Source organism: Symphodus melops (genome assembly GCF_947650265.1).
Source record: "Symphodus melops genome assembly, chromosome: 1".
In the NCBI taxonomy this organism is placed as follows: Eukaryota; Metazoa; Chordata; class Actinopteri; order Labriformes; family Labridae; genus Symphodus; species Symphodus melops.
Genome location: NC_136691.1, coordinates 45,418,692 through 45,441,774, shown reverse-complemented (window position 1 = coordinate 45,441,774; position 23,083 = coordinate 45,418,692). Strand labels below are relative to the sequence as shown.

Genomic DNA, 23,083 nt, shown 5'->3' with positions numbered 1-23,083 from the left:
GATATTTTACTCAGATATGGTTACAGTTTACTCAAACCTAGATTAGTTACTCTCAGTTGATAGACAGATTTAAATGATGCATTAACAAAGTTACCAAACTGAACTAATTCATAGAAATTCATACTAACATTAGATAAGACCTTATGGTGGACTGTGCAGAATAGCTGAAGATTTAAATGTGTGGGGGTGAGCTGCACAACGGGATGCATTATGCAGTAGTGTGTTAGAGAAATGTGACAATCTCCACTTTTCTTTTCTTTTTTATGCCGTGCTCAAACGAAGTAACAAGTGAATGCATATTTGTTCAGAGGGCAGCAAGAAACAAACTAAAAAAAAGGCTGGAAATAGAGTTGTTTATCAGAGTGTGAGGAAAAAAAAAACTCCTCCAATGAACAAGAGACAAAGCCAAGTTGGTCAGTTGCTATGGCAACCGTTACACACCGATCAGCCTTATACTGTGCTGTCACAGTTGACGAGCAAACACACACACACATACAAACATACAAATAACCCACATTGTATACACATTCACATACTGCAATCAAAGTGCTGGGAAAATAGCAATTATCTTGGATGAAACAAGTATCACCAAACCTTCTTTTAAATAGTGGGAATTTTTTTATGGTTGGCAGTTAAGAATGTGCTGGTGAGAAAGAGGGAGGAGGGATGGTAAGAACAGTTGATGCCTGCAGGCCTCATGGCTCTGTTGACTTTCTCAGTTGGACAACACAAATAGCTCTAAGCATGCAGAAGAGTAGTATGACCATCAGTAAGTTAACTTCCCTAAAATAATACCTACTGTACATTTCAAGACCTAAACACACAGAACTAACATTGTATCAGAACAAAAGCTCTCCATGATTATGGAAAATTCAATGTTTAATGTCTCTACATAAATGATCAATGTCATCCTTTTTGCTTCATATTTAATGATGTTTCCTTATTTAAAGGGGACAACTGGGTAAACATAAAATTAACGTGATGATCTGTTTTCAATGTTCTGTATTTGTTCTTTGGGGTCAATGTGACCCGAGGACAAGCTGAATAAACCTTCTGTGGTGTTCAAGTCAAATTGACCCAATTTATATTTTTACAGAAAAACAATACAAGAATAAAGGCCTTCAACTTGAAATGTTGTGGCCATAAGTTATTGAAATCCTTTTAAAATTGTGTTTAACCTATTACTTGTTTTAATAACAGAAAATGCTATCATTCCAAATGTAAAAAAAAAAAAAAGTGTTGAAACATAAAGCCATATAAAGCCATTAAAACACCAATTAGGTAGCATAGTTTACAAAAAATGAGAGATTTCTGTGGGTACTTTTTCACAAAAGCAGCATTTGTGTAGTTGCAGAAGCAGAATATTGGTCACAGTCTCCTCTGACTTGTGACACTGTTTTGTGACACCTTCTCACTTTCCTAGAAACCATCATGGAAAACATTGACCAATACACCTTTTTACAGTATTCACTGGTCTTTATGACCTTCTTGCAGAGTTGCAATAGTGTGAAACTAGAGCAAGAGCTCTGTGCCAGAGAAAAAAGGTAAATTAGGTCCAGCAGCAAAACATACACCAACAGAAAAACTGTGGTTTCAAGCCCTGATGAAGCATGAATGACTTATTAAAAGGTCTGCACACTATTTTGTTACTAATCCAGGTACTCCAAACAGATAAAGCTGCCCTCTTTGACTGTTCAGTGTTCATAAAAATAAGGGAAATAAGCATTGCTTCTAAGTCTTAATCAACATCCCTGTAACCAAAATATAAATCAAGGATTGATGATTACCTGTCTCGTAAAAGCATGTCTACTGAAATATGGACCACCGTCAAACCCAACTATTCTTCTCAGGAAGCTCTTTTGCCTCACTTTGTTTTAAATTTAGCTGGTATTTGTAGCCATTATTTATTTGCCAATTCTCAGAGGGACCTCCATTGAGGTGCCACGCCTGGTTGCTAGGAGATCTGTGACGCAACTGAAAAGAGTCTATGCAAGGTTAGGGCAGGCAGGTGACGTCATTAAAACACGCAGAAATAAACAGAAAGAGTTGTGCACAAAGCGATGAAGAACATTTAAGCCATTTATATCCACAAGCACACACTCACAGACTCCTACACTCACTCTCTCGCTGTCTCTCGTTCTCTGCCTTGCACACACTGTTACACACATCGCTTTTGCAGGAGGTGTGTGTGTGTGTGTGTGTGTGTGTGTGTGTGTGTGTGTGTGTTTGTGTGTTTGTTGGTGGCATCTCAGGGTTAGTACTGGAATTTCAAGTTAACTCCAGGCATCATTACAAGTTAAGGCATCTGTTGGCTTTGTATGCTTGAGCTCAAACAGCCTGAGGCACTAGAGGTCAGCTGTTTGTGGAGAATGTCCCTCTGTGGCCACCATAACTTTTCACATAGAATAAACAATGGATTATCATGACACCTGGAGCAACCAAAAACACTGAAAACTAAATGTTTATTATCCAAGTTAGACATGAGGGTACTCAAAAATAAACAAACAAACATTTAAATGATGCTTGCTTTCAAATTATTACATATTCTAAAACATTACTACAATATTCACAAGATTCAGTACAATACAATAAACTATTTACTAGTTCAACAGCCACAAATACCTTCATGAATTTGCATGGCCACTCTAAGCTTTTTATGTGTAGCTTTTTTGTTATTTCCCGTCCTAGAGGTGGTGCTAGAGGATATTTTTTCCATCTTTTTAGATAAGCTTTGATGGTAAGTTTCAAGGTTCGGATTATGTAGATGCTAGATCACTAGCTTGGCTTGTTGTGATTCTTAAGCCCGTCTAAAAAATGAACTCCATACAATTTCTAGACAATTTGAAGAATGCAAGCATGTTGGAGGTTCTCTAACAATGTCCATTTGGTTAAAGCAAGAAAAGCAACTTGGGAGAATGTGCAAGAGTAATGTCTTCAGTCTTCAGTAATGTTGACCCTTTGTGGGAAAGTATTACTATAACATGCATGAGTATGTTTCTGCAATACTAAAAAACACTAAACTTGCAACTGAGGCGGACTGTACAAAGGAAGCAAAACTCTGCTTGATGTGATTGTTCCACACTCTTGCCTGCTGCGTTCACATGTTGGCTCGTTTGGACTTCATCCCGTCTTTGTACAAAGGAGTTGGCAGGAAAAAGTCAAGAGTATTCTTCCATTTACGTTCTCACATTCTCTTCATCTGAACAGAGAGATATTGATTCCTACAATTGATTGAAATTAGAGCTGAAACGATTCCTCGAATAACTCGAATAATTCGATTACAAAAATTCATCGAGGAATTTTCGCTGCCTCAAAGCCTCGTTAAGTTTTTTTTTAGTTTTTTTTGCGTCATCAAAACTTTGGTCTGAGTATAAAACACGTTTAATGTAGCTGCAGCTACCAGCTCCTCTCTCTTACACACAGCGCTAACACGCGCACACACGAGCGCGGCGTGCCCCTTTTAACTTTTAGTCAGCACACAGTTGATCCGTGATCCATACGACCCAGTCGGGAACACGTGATCCGGTCAAACAGTCGGCTTTTCTCCGTTCACTCTCTCCGTGTTTGCAGCTAACATAACGATAGCAACGTCCTCTCACAGTCTCTGTCATAGACGCGTCTATGGTCTCTGGTCTCTGAGCGTGCTGAATGCACGCGCTGCAGGAGCTGACAGAGATACACTTCTAATAATGAACAGGCTGATTATATGAAATGTCTGATGTCTTCAAAGCTAAATCAAGACAGAACTTGTTTGTGGAATAATAATTTAGCACATATATATTTAAAGTTTCTCAATCTCCTGATCTGACATAATGATTGATTCTGTGATTGATTCAACACACCATAATGCTTTCTCAATTAAATGTACAGTAACAGATGTGTAGGCTACACAAAACACTATTTGTTATTTCAGCCATTAAAACATGTTTGGCCTGTATCTACCTGCCGCCTTGACCAGTGAATCAGAAAGTGAATTTGGGACCCTGTCAGTAATATGGTGAGCATCATCAGCAGCTGTAGAGCAGAGGTGGTTGGCTGTAACAAGCAGGCGTTTCCATGGTAACTGCAAAGAAGCAGGTTTGTAGGGACGACCCAAGACGAGTTAAACCTTAATTAAGCAAAAGTATGATTTATTAGATTACTCAATTAATCGACGGGATATTCGATAGAATACTCGATTACTAAAATATTCGATAGCTGCAGCTCTAATTGAAATGTATATGCCCTATAGTTATTTGACAAATAGTTCAGGAGTAAAGGAATGGAAGAGGTGGGTGTTTGCTTCAAAAAGTCTACACTGGGTTGTCCTGTTGGGATGGATGTTGCTTTGGCCAATTATATGTGTGTTTAAAACAAAACAAAAACTAGTGAAGCCATATGTTATCAAACTGTATCTTACAAATATCCTCAATGTAAAGCCAAACAAACCCATATGTGACACTGACATTTCAGCTAAGACCACACACTGATTAATCTTCATTTATGTTTGGTCACTCAGCTTCAGTCTGGTAGCTCCTCTGTATTTTGAGGACCAATAGAGATGAGTGATACTGCTGTGACGGAAGAGATGACAACAATACCGTAATCCCAAACATAGACCTTGAACGGATGTTTAGCCTGGTTTATGAGGATGACACATTCATTTTGTCCACATGATTACAAAAAAAAACAAACAAACAATAGTCACAGAATAACAGCAGAAGCCCCTTGGCAAATGTTCCAATCTTCTTTTTTCTATTTTTATTTACACTTGTAGGCATCACCAGGGTAAATAAAGTGTTTATGAGTCTAACCTGTATTTGGAGAAAATGTCATAAACATAAGAAGCTAATATCGTGTTAAGGTTATTTTTAGAGTGTTTTGCGGCTCCTCTCAAAAAGCCTCAGGGATAATTTGTAGCAGTAAGACTTTAACCTGTTATTTTTTTAAACAACTTCACAGACAGAATAATTATGGTGCAGGTGTAACAGGGTCATATATGTTTGTGCATGTTTAACTGTTTGTTCTTATAATTACACAAAATTACCTGTCAATTGTCTGTTAAGTCTTGTTTTGTAGTCCGCAGGCCCTCCTTCCTTGTTTTTTGTTCTTCTTTGGTTGTTATTATGTATTCGTTTTGCCGCCTCCCCTCTGCCCTTTCTTACAAATGCCTTCGGGAGAGGTGGGTGTCCATTGTTTTGTCTAAGTTTTTATCACCTTCCATCCTTTAATTATTATGTTATTTTTGGGATATTTATGTTTTTCAGAATGTTTTGCTGTCTTTTCTTTAGTCTTTGGTACATTGATTTCATTGAATTATTCTAAATTTGTATTATTTTATTTGTTAAGGAAAATAGCTTGCCGTGTACGACAATGTAAGCTAACTTACGTGCACGCGCATTAATACATGTTGTATTTCTGTTTAGAGTCTGGAGCGGACTGAGGAGTGGATTGAACATTTTGTCTGTGCTTTTCTGTTGCCAGATTAAAAGAGTTGAAAGAATCCCGGTGTCACAGAGTAAATTTCACAACGCAGATTTCCACCGGTTACACAGGAACACAAAAAATGCAGTTTAGTGTCCAGGCAGACACTGCTTGTATGTTGTCTCAGCATTTATAGCTGTAAGTCAGAACAGCATAATCACACCTTCCCAGTATAATGAAAACAGCTAAGCTTGCCTGAGGGAGAAGATCAAATTGAGAAGAGAAGTCAGATGTGAACCCTCCAGAAAGCCCAAAGGAGCAGCTGACCACAGCTGATGTATTATCTCAGCAAAGGCTGAACGATTTATCGTTTTCTGGTTGAAATCGCGATTTCAAAAAACGTGATCACGTGATCGCCAAAGCCGGTTTTTGGCAGTGCTTCTCCCGACTGACCCAGGAGCTGTTGTGTCAATTTACACGCCGTCTATTCTGCCCCTGCGTGTGAGCGTGACTTCTTTAGCCTGATACACAGCTCGACAGATGGGGGGGGGGGGGGTCCTCAATGTACATTTATATCTTGTTTGTAGTTGTTGTTTCTTTTTTTTATATGTAGATTATACATGTATGCACATGGATGTAGACAAATAATTTACTGTCATAATTGATAGTATAATTTTCCAACTATTATTGTTTTGTTATTTATTATCAATGATGTGGCTGGGAGGAGGGAGGGAGGGGTATGTTGTTCCCACAATGCAAACAACTTATGCTGAAACGAGATGTAATGTGTTAAAAAGTTAATAATCAATAAAGATAAGTGTTAAAAAAAAAGATGCATGAAACATAAAAAAATAAATAATTGTGCCGTAAAATATTTTTATACAACCATCCGTTTACTAAAAAAAAAGTCTTTTTCGGGCGTTTGTTCCTCCACAAAGTGTAAACACCCAATTTCCCCTTGTGGGAATCAATAAAGTAAATCTTTATCTTAAACTTAACCTGATGGTACAATGCTTAACTTTGTTTTCTCTTCGGAGTGACGTGGACTCCCCTTTTATTATCTGAGAACCATGGTTTTAAAAGTTTTATGATTTTTCACAGAACAGTACAGTAAATTACTGTTGAGATTACACCTGTACTGATTACACTGTTGAATGAGATTACATGTTGAGAAACATAACTAAAAGCTAAAGAAACAATTTTACAGAAGAAGATTTATTGACGTAAAATAGTATTTTTTATTATTTATAGGTTTATTCGGTATAATTTATAATTTATAAACATAATATTATATATTAGATATATTATACCAATATTTAGTTTTAACAGCAATTTTTTTCACTAAGTTTAAAATCAAACATGAAATACATTTAATACATTTTTAACTAACGTGCACACAAGAAAAATGCAGCTGCAGATATTCTTATCATCCAAACATCTGTAGTTTGTAATTTAAGTATTTCTCTGGTCTCTCATGAATATGTTCTGTGAATATTCCATGTCATGCCTCCAACAACTTATGTACACTTATGTTCCCCACATCACTGTGTACGAGGTTTATAACTATTCACAATGCTGAGTGACCGGCATCCATCACTCCTCTCCTCGACATCACCTCCAGGATTCCCCCTCCCCTCCTCGGTCTAATGGCTTCCGCAGCATGATTGTAATGCCTCAGTCAATAAGGCTGCTAATGTGCAGCAACACACCACCTCCGGTCATGAGATGTGGCCTAATTGTCTGTTTGTTGTATTTTCAAACAGAGCGTTATTTAAGTATATTCTTAATGGGGAAGAAATGTTATTATGGACGTTAGCACAGAAGGTAGAACACTTGCAATGATTCCATCAAGTTCATCCAAAGGTGAAACATTTGTTATAAATATTAAGAGTAAAGTAAGAGAAAACCCTCCAGTAGTGCACAGGTTCAATCTTTTTTGTCTTTTAGGGACATGTTTTGGTTTAAAAAAGGCCCCATTTCAGTTTTCAGCCCAAGGTTGCACTAAACCAGAAAGCACAGACTAGAATGGCAATGCAAGAAATGGGCCCTTTTCCAATAACTAAATAAGCAGAAGTCAAAAGGGATTAGATTATACAAGCCAGATATATGAAAGTTATTAAAAAATCACAGTTCATAAAAGATAGAGTGTGAGCTGATTAAAAAAAGAAGAGCTGACTTACTTGCAGAGGGTGTTTCAGCATGGACTGGGGGTGTAGAAGGGATGAAGGAGGGAAAGAAGAAGGATCTCAGGGATCTTTCAGAGTACAGGGGCGAGCGCTGTGTGGGCAGATTCTCACAGCTGCCCACGCTGCTGTGGATCTTAAGGTTCAAAGGCTTGGTCTTCTTCTTGGCTCTAAGGGGAACACAACAATTCAAGAAAAATATTAGATTGAAAGAAGAGCGGCTAAATAGCTAATAACTTGATTAATGCAACTCTATAGAGATTTATCTTGGCTAGGTAAAATGTTGACACTTAAATCTGCTCTTAAATATATGGAAAATATTTTCAGCAACATAGGAGGACAAGGGCTGTTCATGAATGAGTGACAAAATAAATGACAGGATACAATCCAGTCCATTTTTAATAATCTTAAAGGTCCCATATTATGCTCTTTTTGGGGTTCATATACACAATTTATGTCTCCTAAAGTACATTCAGAATCGCTAATGTTCTGTTTTCATTCTCCTTGAAGTGTGTTACGGCGTGACAGAAGAGGTATGGAAGTCGTTCATCTCTTTGTTTAGGGGTGTCCAATCACAATCATATTCCAAAGTGTCTGTGAGAAGAAGTACCACCGCTGACTGCTGATGTTTCTTTCCTTTTTAGGTTTCAAATCAAAATGACTGAATGTCTGTTTTTTTCTTTTTCATCAAGTGCACTGCTGTGAGAGACTGCATCGCTATGTTGCTCTTCCTGATGACTAAAGAACGAGAAGCGGCGGAAATCCTGACACTAGGAAAGACCTTCACCCAGCACTTCCTGGTTGCTGTCAGCAAGCTGGCAATGGACAGGTGAGTTATCAATTAGTTCAATTTATAAGGTTCAGAACTGTGTGAAAAAACAGCTTTCGGGGTTGTTTCTCCTTAAAAACTATTTTTTTGATCTTCTGATAATTGAATGAAGTGCTAAATAAGAGGCTTATGTCTTTGCAGTTGGTACGGACAAGCCACTCTAGAGGACCTCGCCGCTGAGGATACTTTCCCGAAGCTCCTAGAAACAGATCGACGTTACCTGGAGTTCATGAGGAAGATATGGAGGGTGTATAGGATCCTTTTGTGGCTCTGGTTCTCAAAGAAATGTCAAAGTGCTGGGTCCAGGCATGAAGAGGGAGAAAAGGAGAGATGGAAGCCCGCAGAAGAGCGCTGTACAGTGAGACTCAGCGCTCTTCTTCGAGCTTCCATCTCTGCTTTTCTTCCTCTTCATGCCTGAAGCAGCACTTTGACATTTTTTTGAGAACAGGTAAGTAGGGTAGCATGGCGTTGGTCGGAGCAGCTTTTTATAGCCACGTCTTGGCTGCTTTAAATGGTGGTAGCCTGCTAGATGTATAAGTTTTAACTGCGCGCTCTGGTTTTCTCCCACAATCCAAAAATATGGCGCTCATGTTAATTAGGACTTTCAATCGGCCATAAAAATGAATTTGATTGTAACATCTATTACCATATTGACCAGAATATAGGACAACCCTGAATAAAAGAAACCCTCCTCCTTTTCAAGACTCAAATTTTGGAAAAATACTTTCTGAGGAAGTCTCGTTTCAAAAATAAAATGAATTCATTTGAAAATTATAAAACACATTGAAAACAGCGGTCATGATTTAAAAGAGGAAGTAGACTTAACAAATTGAGATAGGGAATAATAAATCAGTCCCTCCAGGATGTCGCAATGTTGCAGTCGCAACAATTCACGCAAATTCAACCATTCCCCGCAAATTCTGGGGGACCTTGCAATTTTGTCCAATCACCGCAACAATCAAAATTGTTTGCCCCATGTGTTTCACCAATCATAGCAATCCCCCGCGTAAACAGCGAGCTATACGTCATCAAAGATTAGGGACCACTGACGAAACTCACTCACTTGAGTGTATGGGAGTGTGTGCAAGAAGCGTATGTGTGCTGGAAAGAAAAGGGCTGCAGGTCCTTCCTGTCTCCATGACAACAGTTTGTTGACAAAGTGCCGCTGTGTAGCTGATATTGCTCTGTTGGTTTTTACTGCATGTTTAATATTTGAGGTCGTTTTAAACCCAGCAGACATGGAGCATAGACGATGTGGGTACAAGATACAATCTCTAGGAAGCTGAAATACAAGAATATCATATCATATCATTTTGAAAAGAGCAACCTGTGAAGTCAACAGCGCCTTTCTGAAAAGATGAAAGAGCTTGGCGCGGGCGCATAAAAATGACACTGCTTTTGTGTGTGTGTGTGTGCGTGTGCGTGTGTGTGTGTGTGCATGCGAGAGAGAGACGTCACTGAGTAAGGCAGAGGAATATGCTTCACAAAGTAAATGGCTCTGCTCAGGTTTAAATGTCACTCAATCACATCAAAGTGTGTGCAAGAAAATAATTGACATGAAAACAAATAGCAACTAGTTTTGCAATTTTTCCTTCCTGGCGCAATTTCTTTGCAAAAAAAATATCTAAAAACATTGCAACATGCAATGCAATTTATTTGAAAAGCTGCCAAGAAAATCAGGCATTTTAGGCCGCAACAATCCCACATAAAGTCCACGAAATCCTGGAGGGACTGATAAATGGGTAGGGCTGGAGGTGGGTGGAGTGATTGCTGCCGCCTGGCAGTTGCATGGCCTGATGGATGCTGCACTCCAGGGGCAGCACTCCATCTCTCCGCCCCTGTCATACGGTCACTTCCCCTTCCTCGGCCCCACCTGAAAGGTCCCCCAGACGACCAGCAAAGAGGGCCATCTAACTTTAGTAAGGAGCAGACAGAAAGGGAAGAGGCCCGAGAAAGAGCAACAACAGAGGGGGAGAAGAGATCTCTCTTGAAAAAAGGAAATGAAATGTAAATATAGTTAGATTTAAATAATGTTGATTTGTGCTAATAGTGTTCTGTTTCAAATTCTTCTTATTTTGCCACATAGTAAGCTATGTTACTGAAAATTCACACCAATGTTCAAGAAAACATTTCTACTTTACACCTGTTTTATGGGCCAAATATATGAATAGAGGGAAGAGTGTTTTAGCTGTCCTCTGATTTTATTTTTAATTTTTAACACAGTCTGTCAACCTATAGCCGAGCTACTGGAAACCTGTCCATGAGCAACCGGTAGCTCCCACGCTACCTGTTGGAGAACCCTGGCCTAGAGACTGAGGGCCTGATTTACTAAGATCTCATTTAAAGAGTACTAAATTGCCTGTTCATTGCAAAAGTTTGCACGTTTGGCTTGTGGGCGTTTTGCGGGTGATTTACTAAGAACATTTGCGTGAATGGCGTCAGGTGCAAACCTTGTGGAGGCCGTAGTATTTTTATCAGGCTTTTGCGTGTTCTACTGGTTTACGTCACAGAGAGTTCGGACGGAAAGCTGTTAGTAAATCATATAGCACATTTTTTGCTGGTGGTACCAAGTTTGCACACGTTTTAATACACGCAAACGTTTCGTAAATCAGGCCCTGAGTGTTACATGCAGCTATTGCTACAGCTAACAGGAGGACATAGGAGAAGCCGCATTTCTGCGGACTTTGAATTTTTCCAAATCGATGTGCCTAAAAATGCTGGAAAAACCTGGAAAACACACTAAAGAGTATAAAACCCGAAAATACACAATACAAGACCTTTAAAACAGGTCATTCCAAGCTTAAAGAAAACAAAACTTTAAATGCCATTTTGGATGTTCATTTATTGTGTTATGCTAGCAGCAAAATTGGTCGGTCACTTTCATGTAATGCACATGAAAAACATCAGAAAATAATCAAGGATATATGTCGTGCTTCCACGTTAGAATTCTGACATACATTTACTGGCAGCTCTGAGGTTACAAGAGCAACCCAGGCAGGTTTATTATGTCAGTACACACACAACCTGTCAGATCAATTAACAGTTTAGACAGGCTGTCCTTAAGATCAGATTTCAGAATAGGAAACAATGGTTTCCCTGCAGTCAAAGTCCTTGGAGAATAAATTCTAATAACGCTGTTGTTCCCTGACTTCTTCTCTTATTCTAGCGCCAATATGATGTTGACATTTTGGGGCTTTAAGTGAAATATTTCAATGAATATCTGATGGATTGCTGGGATAAATTAAATATAAGCTGCCCTACTTACTGAATATTTGGATAAATATATACATTGAAATGCAAAACAGAAAAGAAATCCCTAATAACGGTTCACGTGCATCAGTCTAAAACATACACATTAACCACCTGACTTTAGTTACTGATGTTGTCAAGATGAAAAAACTTCAGTCACAACATCACAGAAGAGTAATAGAAGTAATATTTCATCCACCCACTGTACGCCATATATGGAGACCATAATGCAATGCAGAAAGACATTATGCATTTTGAATAAGTGCTATGACTTTTAGTAACCCGCCCCCTGCTCATACCAGTCACCATCACTTTCATTATTCTCTCCACCTACATAAACTGTGCAGTGCTGTGTATCCCACAGATGAAGGCAGCTCACACAGGCTCATAGAGAGGTATAAACCTCCCTCTGGCTGACAAAAGAAAGCAAAATGATGGACCAAGAAAAGTCCGACACAATAACAGTATTGCAACGTAACTTCTGGAAATGTTCCAATGACAGATTATGTCTTTTAGTAGATTTGTTTTCTTATTCTGCAGGAAAATCTAGAAAGGTTTGTTCCGACTCTCACAACTGCAAAAAAAATCTAACTTTGCAAGTTTAGTCGTTCAACTTCCATCCATCCATTTTCTACCGCTTATCTGGGGCCGGGTCGCGGGGGCAGCAGTCTAAGCAGAGACGCCCAGACTTCCCTCACCCCAGACACCTCCTCCAGCTCTTCCGGTGGGACCCCAAGCCAGCCGAGAGACATAGTCTCTCCAGCGTGTCCTGGGTCGACCCCGAGGCCTCCTCACGGAGGGACATGCCCGGAACACCTCCCTAGGCAGGCGTCCAGGGGGCATCCGGACCAGATGCCCCAACCACCTCAACTGACTCCTCTCGATGTGAAGGAGTAACAGCTCTACTCCGAGCTCCTCCCTGGTGACCGAGCTCCTCACCCTATCTCTAAGGGTGCGCCCAGCCACCCTACAGAGGAAGCCCATTTCGGCCGCTTGTATCCGAGATCTCGTTCTTTCGGTCATGACCCAAAGCTCATGACCATAGGTGAGGGTAGGAACGAAGATCGACCGGTAAATCGATCAACTTTTTCATCAAAATAAATGCCATCAATTTGGACATTTTTTCTTCACTTTCTTGTCTCAACAGAATTCTAAGAGACCAATATTGGAACCACTAGCCTCAAACATTAGTTTACTGAACAGTGACGTGTATGCAGTGTCCAAGCACTTGTGATTGTAGGAGTGTGTGTGTGTACAGATACTGAAGCGGATTCTTGTAGGAGGGATAAGCTAATGTTTTGCACTTGTGTAATAACAGTTTTTTTTTTCAATTATGTATTGTGTGTGCAGAAATTTCCCAGTATCCAAGACAAATTTCTCCCGAGGGAGACAAAAAAAGGAACTTTGACCTTGAGCTTCATGAATGTTTCATTGCCAAACTAAACTGAACTTGAATTCAGTCCAAGCACAGATATAGTTTTAACTTTGTTTTTGACAACACTCCAGGTAGCAAACAAACATGTAAACTAACCTCAGGTGTTCATGTATACAAATATTCATGCTGAGATCCTGAAATAAACATCACTTTTAAACAAATACAGCAACATTGTATCCTCAGGCTAAGTTGAATCGAGGGACATGAAAGGTTCATGAAAGAAACTCCGACTGAGTCTCAAAATTCCAAGTTGAGAAGACAAAATAGATTCTTCCATTTCTGAAGTGATGTGCGAACTGACTTCTGACTGGACAGGATGTAGACAGTGAAGGACAGCTCAAAGAGATGCACTGAGAGTGACAAGAAACAAAGACTTGGTGAGGTGAAGAAGAACATAGGAGAACAGAACTGGAAAGAAAATAGGTAAATAAGAGGGGCCAGACAGAGGCCAACAGTTTGAGAGACAGGTGCAGAACAGAAAGTCTATCCATCACAAAACAGACTTTTAAAGCCTTTGCTGTGACTTTTAATGCAAAATAAAACTCATTAAGTCTTAAATCTCACTTGATTTTTTCCTGTGTGTCAGTCTCTCCCCCCACACACTCACTGAGTCATGCAATTAGACCCGTAAACCAACGGAGCACTTTACTCCAATCTCCTGCAATAAGGAAGCGGCCCGCAGGTTATAACTTCTCCGTCATAGAGCTTTTGTCAGCTATTCCGATTAGCCCACTTTATGCCATCTGAGTCTAAATTAAACCATTCAGCACCCTGTATACACGCCTTTATCCACTTCCCAAATGATTGGTAAATGTTCAGTCAGGGAGAAGCGAAAATGAATGTGGAGAGAAAGGAGAGGATTCCCAATTTCAGTTCAGAAAAAGACTGTCGCTGAACGCAAACAGGTGGAGGCGAGGGGGGAGACTGTCAACTTCACAGTTATTAAAGCATCTATTCAGATACCTTTTTCTACAAGCCTTATAAAAAAGTTCAAAGAAAGAGGAACTTCAAGAATTCACGATACAGAAAGACAGAAGAAAAAGGAGGTGTGTGACTTGCCGAGTGTCAAGAGGAATCGGTGAAGGTGTGAATAGATGAGTTGTCCTTTGATCTTGTCTCGTCACGACGCATGTCTCACGGATGGAAATCATCCTGTGTTTGTGTCACAATTCAAGAAGCATTTCTGAGTCTTTTATCCTGGCAGGTCTTCTAAAGTGAGTAAACAAGACCACCAATATTTTTCTTTTACAGTTTTGACTTCAGACATTTCCTCTTGAGCTATTGAAGCGCTTGAATTACATATTGTGTCATCTTTGTTACCTGCTAATTTGCTGACTTTCTTCTATTTCTTCCTTTTATATTGTCCCAGTTTTCTCTAGAAACACAGATTCAATTATATTTGAATTGAAGAGAAGGAGAGTGCAATCTAAAGCCAATTTGTGTTCAACAAGAGGCCAAAAGTCAACATGTTAGGAGATGATACTCTCTTTTCTCCTGTATATTAGTAAAGAATAGACTTTGACTTTGTCGTAAATGTTTTATGTAATGGACATGTAATTGTTTGGTGTGTGGAATAAAATGCTTCTTAAAAGTACATTTTTCACTTGTTGCCATCACAATCTTCTACATTTTCCAACATCAGAACTGTGAAAGCCATGAGTTGGGATCAAAGCTTTATTTCAAGTTTCATTGATGCTTTGATGAGATGTTCACTTCAAAATAAACAAGCAAGGAGAGGACTGAAATTCATACATATATGTACATATATTCACACTCCCACCCTCAACATTCAATTCCTCTATCCTTAGAAACACACTAATTAAAGTGACACCTTCAAGTTCAAGTTGCATTAGATCAAGGACAGAGGAGTGTACTTACAAGCGATGATTATTTAAGTGACATCCGCTTTTCATTCTGAAATCACGAGGCTCTTTTGAAAAGGTCAAGAATATTGCGCAGCTTCAAGGGGCATAAGATGCTATGATGCTGCAAAACATTAAAACTGTCTACTTAACGCTAATTGTGTCCATCTACGAAAGTAAACCACTCGCAGGATTCCATCTGTATACCTCTACTTTTTTCCTCAGTCATTTGCGAAGAGCTCTGCCAAGGCCCATATGGCCAGAAAGGCACCCTGTTGCTTTTTATGCAAATATAGCTGTGGAATAATATCTCTGGCAGCGACTGCTCTTTAATAAAGTTGGTGGAAAATGAAGTAAAGGTGGCTGGAATAATGATTGTGACAGAGAATTGCTCTGAGCCTGTTGAGCGGTTTCATCCAAAGCAGGTTGTCTTGCCTTCAGATGTTGAATAAAAGGTAGCTGTCTGATACCCCAGATAGGCTTTTTATTTTTCATTCATGAGGCAAGTTGGTAAAGCCAATGCTGAACTTCATCTTCAAAGAAAATAAGCTATTGCAAAGTAGCAACAAAAAATCGAAGTATTTCCATTTCTTAAATGAAAAGTTGAAAGCATTTTCTGAAATGTAAAAGTTGGATTAAAGCAGTGGTTCCCAAAACCCCTTTTGCTAGATGTACCCCTCATAATAAACATCAACACAAAGAATTGAATCAAACAGGAAATCAATGTAGTGTGCAAACCAAGGTAAAGAGGTATGATGTGTGGGTGATGGACTGTCATTGCTATAGCCCACATTATTTTGGCCAAACTGTCATACTTGCTTATTGCCTAATTGTTATGTAAGCTTGTCAGGGGGGTTGACTTAAGTCTTAATTTCTGTACCAAAAGATCATTGCAGCATTGATGTTAAACACTACCACACTATTACTTCAGAAATCACAACTAAAAATATCAAAGCAAACAAATGATTGAGTCAGTGCTGGATGATTTCAATTCGATGCCCTGACAGCCATGACAACGCCTGCTTATAACCTGTTGAGATGTATGGATGATGAAAACACACAAGTTTAAAAAAAAAAAAAAACTATTTTCCTCCTACTTTCCTGTCTTTTTATCTTGTCTTTAGCTTCGGCATCTCTCTCTCTGGGATATTGGTGGGTGTCCGAGTGCTGTCAGAGGCCAGTAGAAGAGGCACAGAACTCTCCTTCAGGAAGGGACTTGTACGTGTGTGTGTGTGTGTGTGTGTGTGTGTGTGTGTGTTTATTGTTTCAATGAAAGGGGACAATGAAACTGAAGAGAAAGCAAGACTGCCATGGTGAAAAGGGGGAGCCTTAAAAGGGACAGAAAGTCTACGAGAGTCAGAGAATATGTTGAAAGGGGGCAGGGATGCTGATGACCAGATGACCAGGGAGACCAGTGGTTTGGGAGCAAGGAGTGGGGGGTGAGGAGATGACAGGAAGGCGGACTGTGACACATGTGACACAGTCTTCAGTAGCTTCTCCTGGATGCTGCACAGTCCGGATGGTTAAAATACTTTATTTCTCACAGGCTGTTGTCATGTGGAATGGCATGTTAAAGTTGACACGGGCATAAAATGCAGATTAAGTTTGGTCAGCTTGATGGCTTTGCACCGAAACACTATGTTGACAGTAGCGTGTAGCAAGCTGTCACAGCCTGTTGGATTACACATGAATCTCACATGTCAGCCAGTCTCAGTATCTATTTTTGTATAGTGTGTGCATATTTTCCATGTCAATGTCACTTCATTCAAAGCAACATATACACAGACAACAGCTATAGATCTTTATTGCTCAGATGATACGTGTGGACAAGAATATGCCTCATTAGCATACACTCTTTGGAACTGCCTGGGCTTGTTGCCTTCTAGTCGGTTTACAGGGCAGCTGTTCTATCTAAAAGGTCTGGGGGCAGCTCCCCCTAATATATATATAATATATAATATTATTTCTCTGTTACTCTAAATATGGTCAGAGCGTATATAGATACGACCATATGTATCTGTATAAAACTATAAAAAAGAGGTTTAAAAAAGGAAATAATTTGTAAAAAAAAAAAAAAATTAGCTCCAACTGGAGCATGATTTGTTCTTTTTCAGATACTGAATATCGTTTATGTAAGTACAAAGACTTAGTGTACATTTCATTAGTCTGCACTGCCCCATCAAAGCTGAGATTGTGGGATCAGGAGAAGGAGGTCAGTGTGGACTCTGTTGACAGTCTGCACTTATTATGCCAAAACATAAAAAAAACGGAAATGGATGACTAATTTGGATACCATACACTATGCATTAAATGGCAAGTTGTTGTTTTTCTACATACAGTATTCTTAAAAAAAACAAACCTGATACCAATCTTTTAAACCAGCATCTTTGTTGCCATGTTTGCTTGACAACACAGAAACCTTAAACTAAAAGAAAGGAACTTGAACCAGGAAAATTGTATATTTGCTCTTTTATGTTTTACGTGCTTGAGATATTAAAGCTCAAACACCATTAGTACCATTGAAATCTCTCTTAAAAACAGCAACAAACCACTTGATCTGACGGCATCCCCCATTTTCCCTCCTCAGAATGCACAAAGCGCCGCTTCTTCGAACTACATACAGGAGCCAAACCCCCAGTGAGAAGATATAGGAGGCCACATAACGAGGGAGACAGGCGTTGTCATGGAGATAGCAGAATGCATCCCTGCTTGTAAAATGGGATTTGGTCAGTGTTAGACTGATGTGTCTGCATTCTATTGTCACTCTAAATCAAAATTTCAAAATAATCAAAATAACATTTCCAGAACAATATAAGAAAAATAATCAATGTGCCACAACGTTGTCAACATTATGTTAGGTACAATTATTTAGCAAAAATTAAAGAGTGCATATAAGCTTTAGCCCACAATTTCTATGTCAATCTACTTTTCTTAATTGTTTACATCAGTGTTTGGAACATGTCCTTTCTGAATCCAAAAATAAATCCAAGAGCAGGTTGTTTTCTACCACCAAATTAGCACCAATCAATCCTATGGTAGCTGATAGCTAGCTTTAGCTTCAGACTTCATCAATATGATTGAAAAGCATGACCACACATGCTGACAGTAAGCATTGCTCGTTTAATTTATAAAAGTATTTAATTCGAACCAATAATACTTTATCAATCCCAGAGGGAAATGCATTCGTTACAGTTGTTTGAAACACAAAGCGGTAGAAATAAAGTTATATACAAATCAAATATTAATTAAATATACCGTAAATTCCGGACTATAAGCCGCTACTTTTTTCTCACACTTCGAGCACTGCGGCTTCTACTCCGGTGCGGCTAATGCATGGATTTTTTATGGGGGACAATGAGCTTCTGCCGCAAAAACATTTGACTTCGTCACGTCGGATCTTAATATCAGTCATTTTGCGCTTCATGCACGCACCCTCATGATGGAAAACACACGGAGAAATACATATGATGCAGCTTTCAAGTTAAAGGCGATCGACCTGGCTGTCAAAGAAGCTAACAGAGCTGCTGCACGTTAAGATGACACTGACAGCGACAACAGAGACTGAGGAAGTGAGTAATGAAGTCATTCTGAGGCAGTGAATGGATGGACTTTTTCTTGTGAAATATATTACGGTCATCTTTTTCATCAGCCGTGTTACAGACACCGTCGGCTAGGCTTCGTATTGTAACGGTTCATGTTGTAAAGTCAGTAGTTGATAATGTGTTCATAATTCCGATTATGTGGAGAGTCAGTGAATGCACCAGCGAGAACGTGTTGAGTGGCTGTATGAGAGAACGCTGGGGGAGAGAGTTGGATTGTTACGGCAAGTTATGTGTTGCTCTCTGCTGTAAACGGCGTGGTCACGGCCGACAGTGATCGGGTTATTAAAAGTTATTATTTGAACGCTCTCGTCGTCCTTTAACGTCCGTACGGACGCTACAGTATTTGCGGATGTTACCGGTAGCCTACGTCTGTGTAAATAGCTCTTGTTATAGCGTGGACACCTGCGGCTTATAATCAAGTGCGGCTTATATATGTACAAATACATTTATTTACTTATTTTTAGCCGCTGCGGCTTATATCCAGGTGCGCTCAATAGTACGGAATTTACGGTAATAGGAATGTACGTACGATATCAAGCAACAATAAATATTTACACGACTAAGAGTAAAGGTAAAGTTTTTAGTAAAAAGGTATTCTACAGTCTTTGGGTTGACTGGGATTTTCTTTTACATTCATCCGAACAAGACTATAAACCGCAGAGAGACCGAAGTAAAGCCTGGTTTGCTCAGCTGCAATGTATCGTACCATGCATACACCATAACTCCATGAGAGCCCCAGCTTTCTCAGTCAATATATCACACACAGGAATATATACTTCGATTGACAACATTTACCTGTTAGAATTAGTGGGATGCCACATAAGAGTGAAAACAATCTCCTTTGAATGCAGATAAACACCGAGTTGTCCAATTACGTAGATGGCAAATGTGTGAAATAAGGTTGAATTGTAAGAGGAGCTATTTTCTTCACTTTTTCAAGACCGAGTTTTTGGTCAGGATAAACAAACAGCTTATTTATTTTTATGAATCTGATAATCCACACAAAGTAACAGAAATGCGTTCGGTGAAGATGAACTCGATTACTATCAGTTATACAGTATTGTTTCATTTCATAGTTTACGTTGTTTTGATACTGTAGGAACAAACTGTAGTTTTGGGTTTTTTATCTGTTTAAAAAAGGCCCCACATTGCCATAAAGGATTGTCTGTGTTGAATTGTTTCTTAATAGTTATTTTAATTTATGTGGCTTGTGAACATAAGCAGGGAATTTGTGTTCATGTTTTTGGCCCCTGCACCCTGAACAGTCTGATCAAGATGGTCTCTGATTGTGTTGCAACTTACCGAGTTGTAAAATATTTCAAACCAGATTTCTTTCATCCTTTTGTTGGATCTTTTGGAAGGGGTTAATTCTTCATGGGTCATAGTTCCAATATATTTGACTGGCTTTATATGTTAGAGGAACCATAGATAATCAATTTCCTGACTGATTCCATCTGCATATATTCAGAACATGCCCGTTTTAATCTGTAACGTTTATTAAATTGAAATCAATCTTTTTCTAGGTCAAATTCAGACTTTTTAAATGGTCAGCGTGCTCCTTACATTGTCATTTTCCAGTCTCCACTCGTTACACGCTCCCATGCTCATGGTGCTGTGTGTGTGTGTGTGTGTGTGTGTGTGTGTGCGCGCGCCTTTCTGTGTGTATTTTTTCCGAGCATCAGATTAAATGAGAATTTATTTTCTCAATTCAGACAAAATGAAACAATAGCTCAAACCGTTTACTCTCTAATCTGTGCATTAACACTGCGGCACTGGAAGCGAGAATAGCAATCTGGCCTGCAGCCGTTCAGGTTAAGTGGTAGTTTTGAAGCACAGGCAGAGCTGTAAATGACAGAGAGCATGAAAAGAAGGAGGAGGGCCAGAGACAATGTGGAACCTGAAGCAGATATTATCTGTCCTGACTCTAACATCAGAGAGAACCGCTGAGATGAAAGGCTCTTCTTAATGGCCTGAATGATGAACGATGGTAATAAGTTACGTTTATTGGACATCGGAAGAGTCACATTTAACTGTTTGATAAATCAGATGGCAGCCATTACTATGGCCTGTTTCAGCCGGCTCTGTTACTATTGTTTAATATTATTTTAACATTTTGAATTAAGTGTTAGATCTTCCTTTAAGGCAGCCTTGAATTTTTATGCTGAGAAACATGGTACTCAAACATTTTATTCTTGTAAAACAGAAAGCAGAGCTCACACTACATAGTATTGAAATCCTAACGATGAAGTGTCATGTTGCACCAAGCACAAAAAGGGAAACTTTACAAATATTCTCAAACGAGCAAACACAAGGAAACATAATTATGACAAATTATTGACTAAAGGATATTGATGATATGATTTCCTATAATCCAAATTTAGGTTTAATTAAGCAAAATGTAAGAAAAAAAAGAGAGAAAGTTGGGAACTACTTGGTTTAATCATTCAATGCATTTAGAAAAAGCACAGCAGTAGGGAAAACAAGTCTGGGTGAGAAAAGTTTGTGGACACATGATTCAAACAAGCTTTTTTTTTTTTCAGCAAGAACGAGAGATAAGACTGCAGATTGTTGTTTTCTGTCAACAGCATTGGGCTAGCTTACATTAGCCTAAGGGCTAGAATATTTAACATTCATGCAAACCCTACCATGTGCTCTGTGTCTGTCTCTCCTCATTCCTTTTGTGTTTTCCCAGTTAGAAAATACTGGCTTTATCGTCACAATATGAACATGATTGGTAACAAAGAGCCCTGATGAGCCTGTGAGCCATTCAGGGGATTTTAGACAGTGTTTGCAGAACCCTCTAATTAAAAAAAAGAAAGAAAAAAAGTCAAGAATAAAGTTGTCAACGCATACTGCTCTGCAGCTTCTTGGTAGAGATGCACGAGGTAAACAATGTTTCAAAACTTTAAACATTTCTCATAGATTTTTAGTGCATTGAAGAGAATTGCGTTTTAACTTTTAGAATTAATTTCGATGCAACCCTGCTTTTCACCCCCACATATCAACAAATCACCCAAGAAAAAAAGACATCAGCCTCATAAATCCATTCTCCGCCAGCAAACAGTGGCATTTTCTCAAACCCCTGCTCCTAAATACTCATATAAATTCATAATCATGACTCCAATTTCTGAGGCGCTGACTGAGGCCTGGATGAGCGCTCATTATAGCCGATGGATGGGTAGAAGGGTGGCATTGTCTGGCTGTTAAGGAGCTGGAGTTGACATCCCCTCTCACCTGTCTTGTCATTAATGGCAAAGGAGCCGAAGCCCTGATTAACATGGATGAGCTTTTGTTGGAGGAGAAAAGAAGATACACACTCACATTCCTCCTCAGCCCAACACAAAACCTCTGCTTCCTCCTCCCTCTCATACATTATCTCACTGCGCTGACAAACATGACTTTGTCCTGTGCAACTGAGCAGAGCATGTGGGACCAATAATTCTTCGGGGTCAAAGGGGACTGGCTAATGTGACTTTGTGTGTGTCCCAGTGAGAGGTGGATCTGTATATCAGGGGATTGTCTGGAGAGCCGCGACGTCGATTTGACGCCGGCAGAATTTTAAAAAAACACTGTCGTTTTCGTCCAAGTTAAAGCCAATAAATGTGTCTTCCAACCACAGATCGCTCAATGAAAAAAAAACTCAGCCCCAGTGAGGAGTCATTTTAGTCGATGGCGTAGAGTCACAGAACTTCTGCTTTTAGGAACTGCTGGTGTACTTGACCTGTTGAGCAATTTATCATTGTATAACCAACCAAGAAAAACTTAGTTGAAACTTTCAAGTGAAGGAGTCTACAGGGTGCTAGTAAAGATCAACCACCCAAATCAAATAACTACACAAAAACACTAGGAGTACATGCACAGGAAGAACTGTCGAAGAAATGTGGAAAGAGGAAGATTATTCACACAACAGACTAGTGGTGGGGGAAATAATCGATTCTTAGACGCATTGTGAGGCTTTGTTGAAAGATTCTGCATGGATGCAGGAAAGTCCATAATTGATTATTACCGCATGGACTTGCCCACTTTCGGTTCCAGGGTTACTGCTACATAGTGCATGCACAGTATTATTCAAGAATGAAAATGGGACAGCAGCTGCAGCCAAGAGATTTTTGAAAATGCTCTTATTCAGTCTTATCAAGAGATCTTTGAAAAAGAATATTACATTTTTGCAAAAGTGCAGTTTGTGGGATTTATTTGTTGCAAAGATTTTGAATAAAAAGATTTGAATTCAAATGGTTGATGGGTAAAAATTAAAAAATGTGTGTATAGATCCAAATTGAGAAACATCGCAATGCATCGAGAATTGTTTGATAATGGAATTGTGGCCCAATCATAATCGAATCGTGAGGTGACTGACGATTCCCCCCCTCCAATAAACAATTTTCAGGTTCAAGCAATGTGAAGTGCGTTTGAAATGGTTGAAAATGTGTTACAATGGGGATAGTGACTTTGCAAAGATCACAATTTTATTTTATTTTTTTAAATGATGTATAAACTTCATCAACATTTTTCGCCACAAT

General features: G+C 39.2%; 1 protein-coding gene across 3 annotated transcripts in view; it reads right to left on the bottom strand.

The window, feature by feature from the left end:
* The window catches only part of ksr2 (kinase suppressor of ras 2), an 87,889-nt gene that overhangs the window by 30,869 nt on the left and 33,937 nt on the right, over positions 1-23,083 (bottom strand). For all 3 annotated transcript variants that reach the window (XM_079340156.1, XM_079340157.1, XM_079340158.1), the window contains one exon: positions 7,584-7,756. In XM_079340156.1, the coding sequence (XP_079196282.1) occupies positions 7,584-7,756 (173 nt within the window). The remainder of the gene's footprint in view (positions 1-7,583; positions 7,757-23,083) is intronic.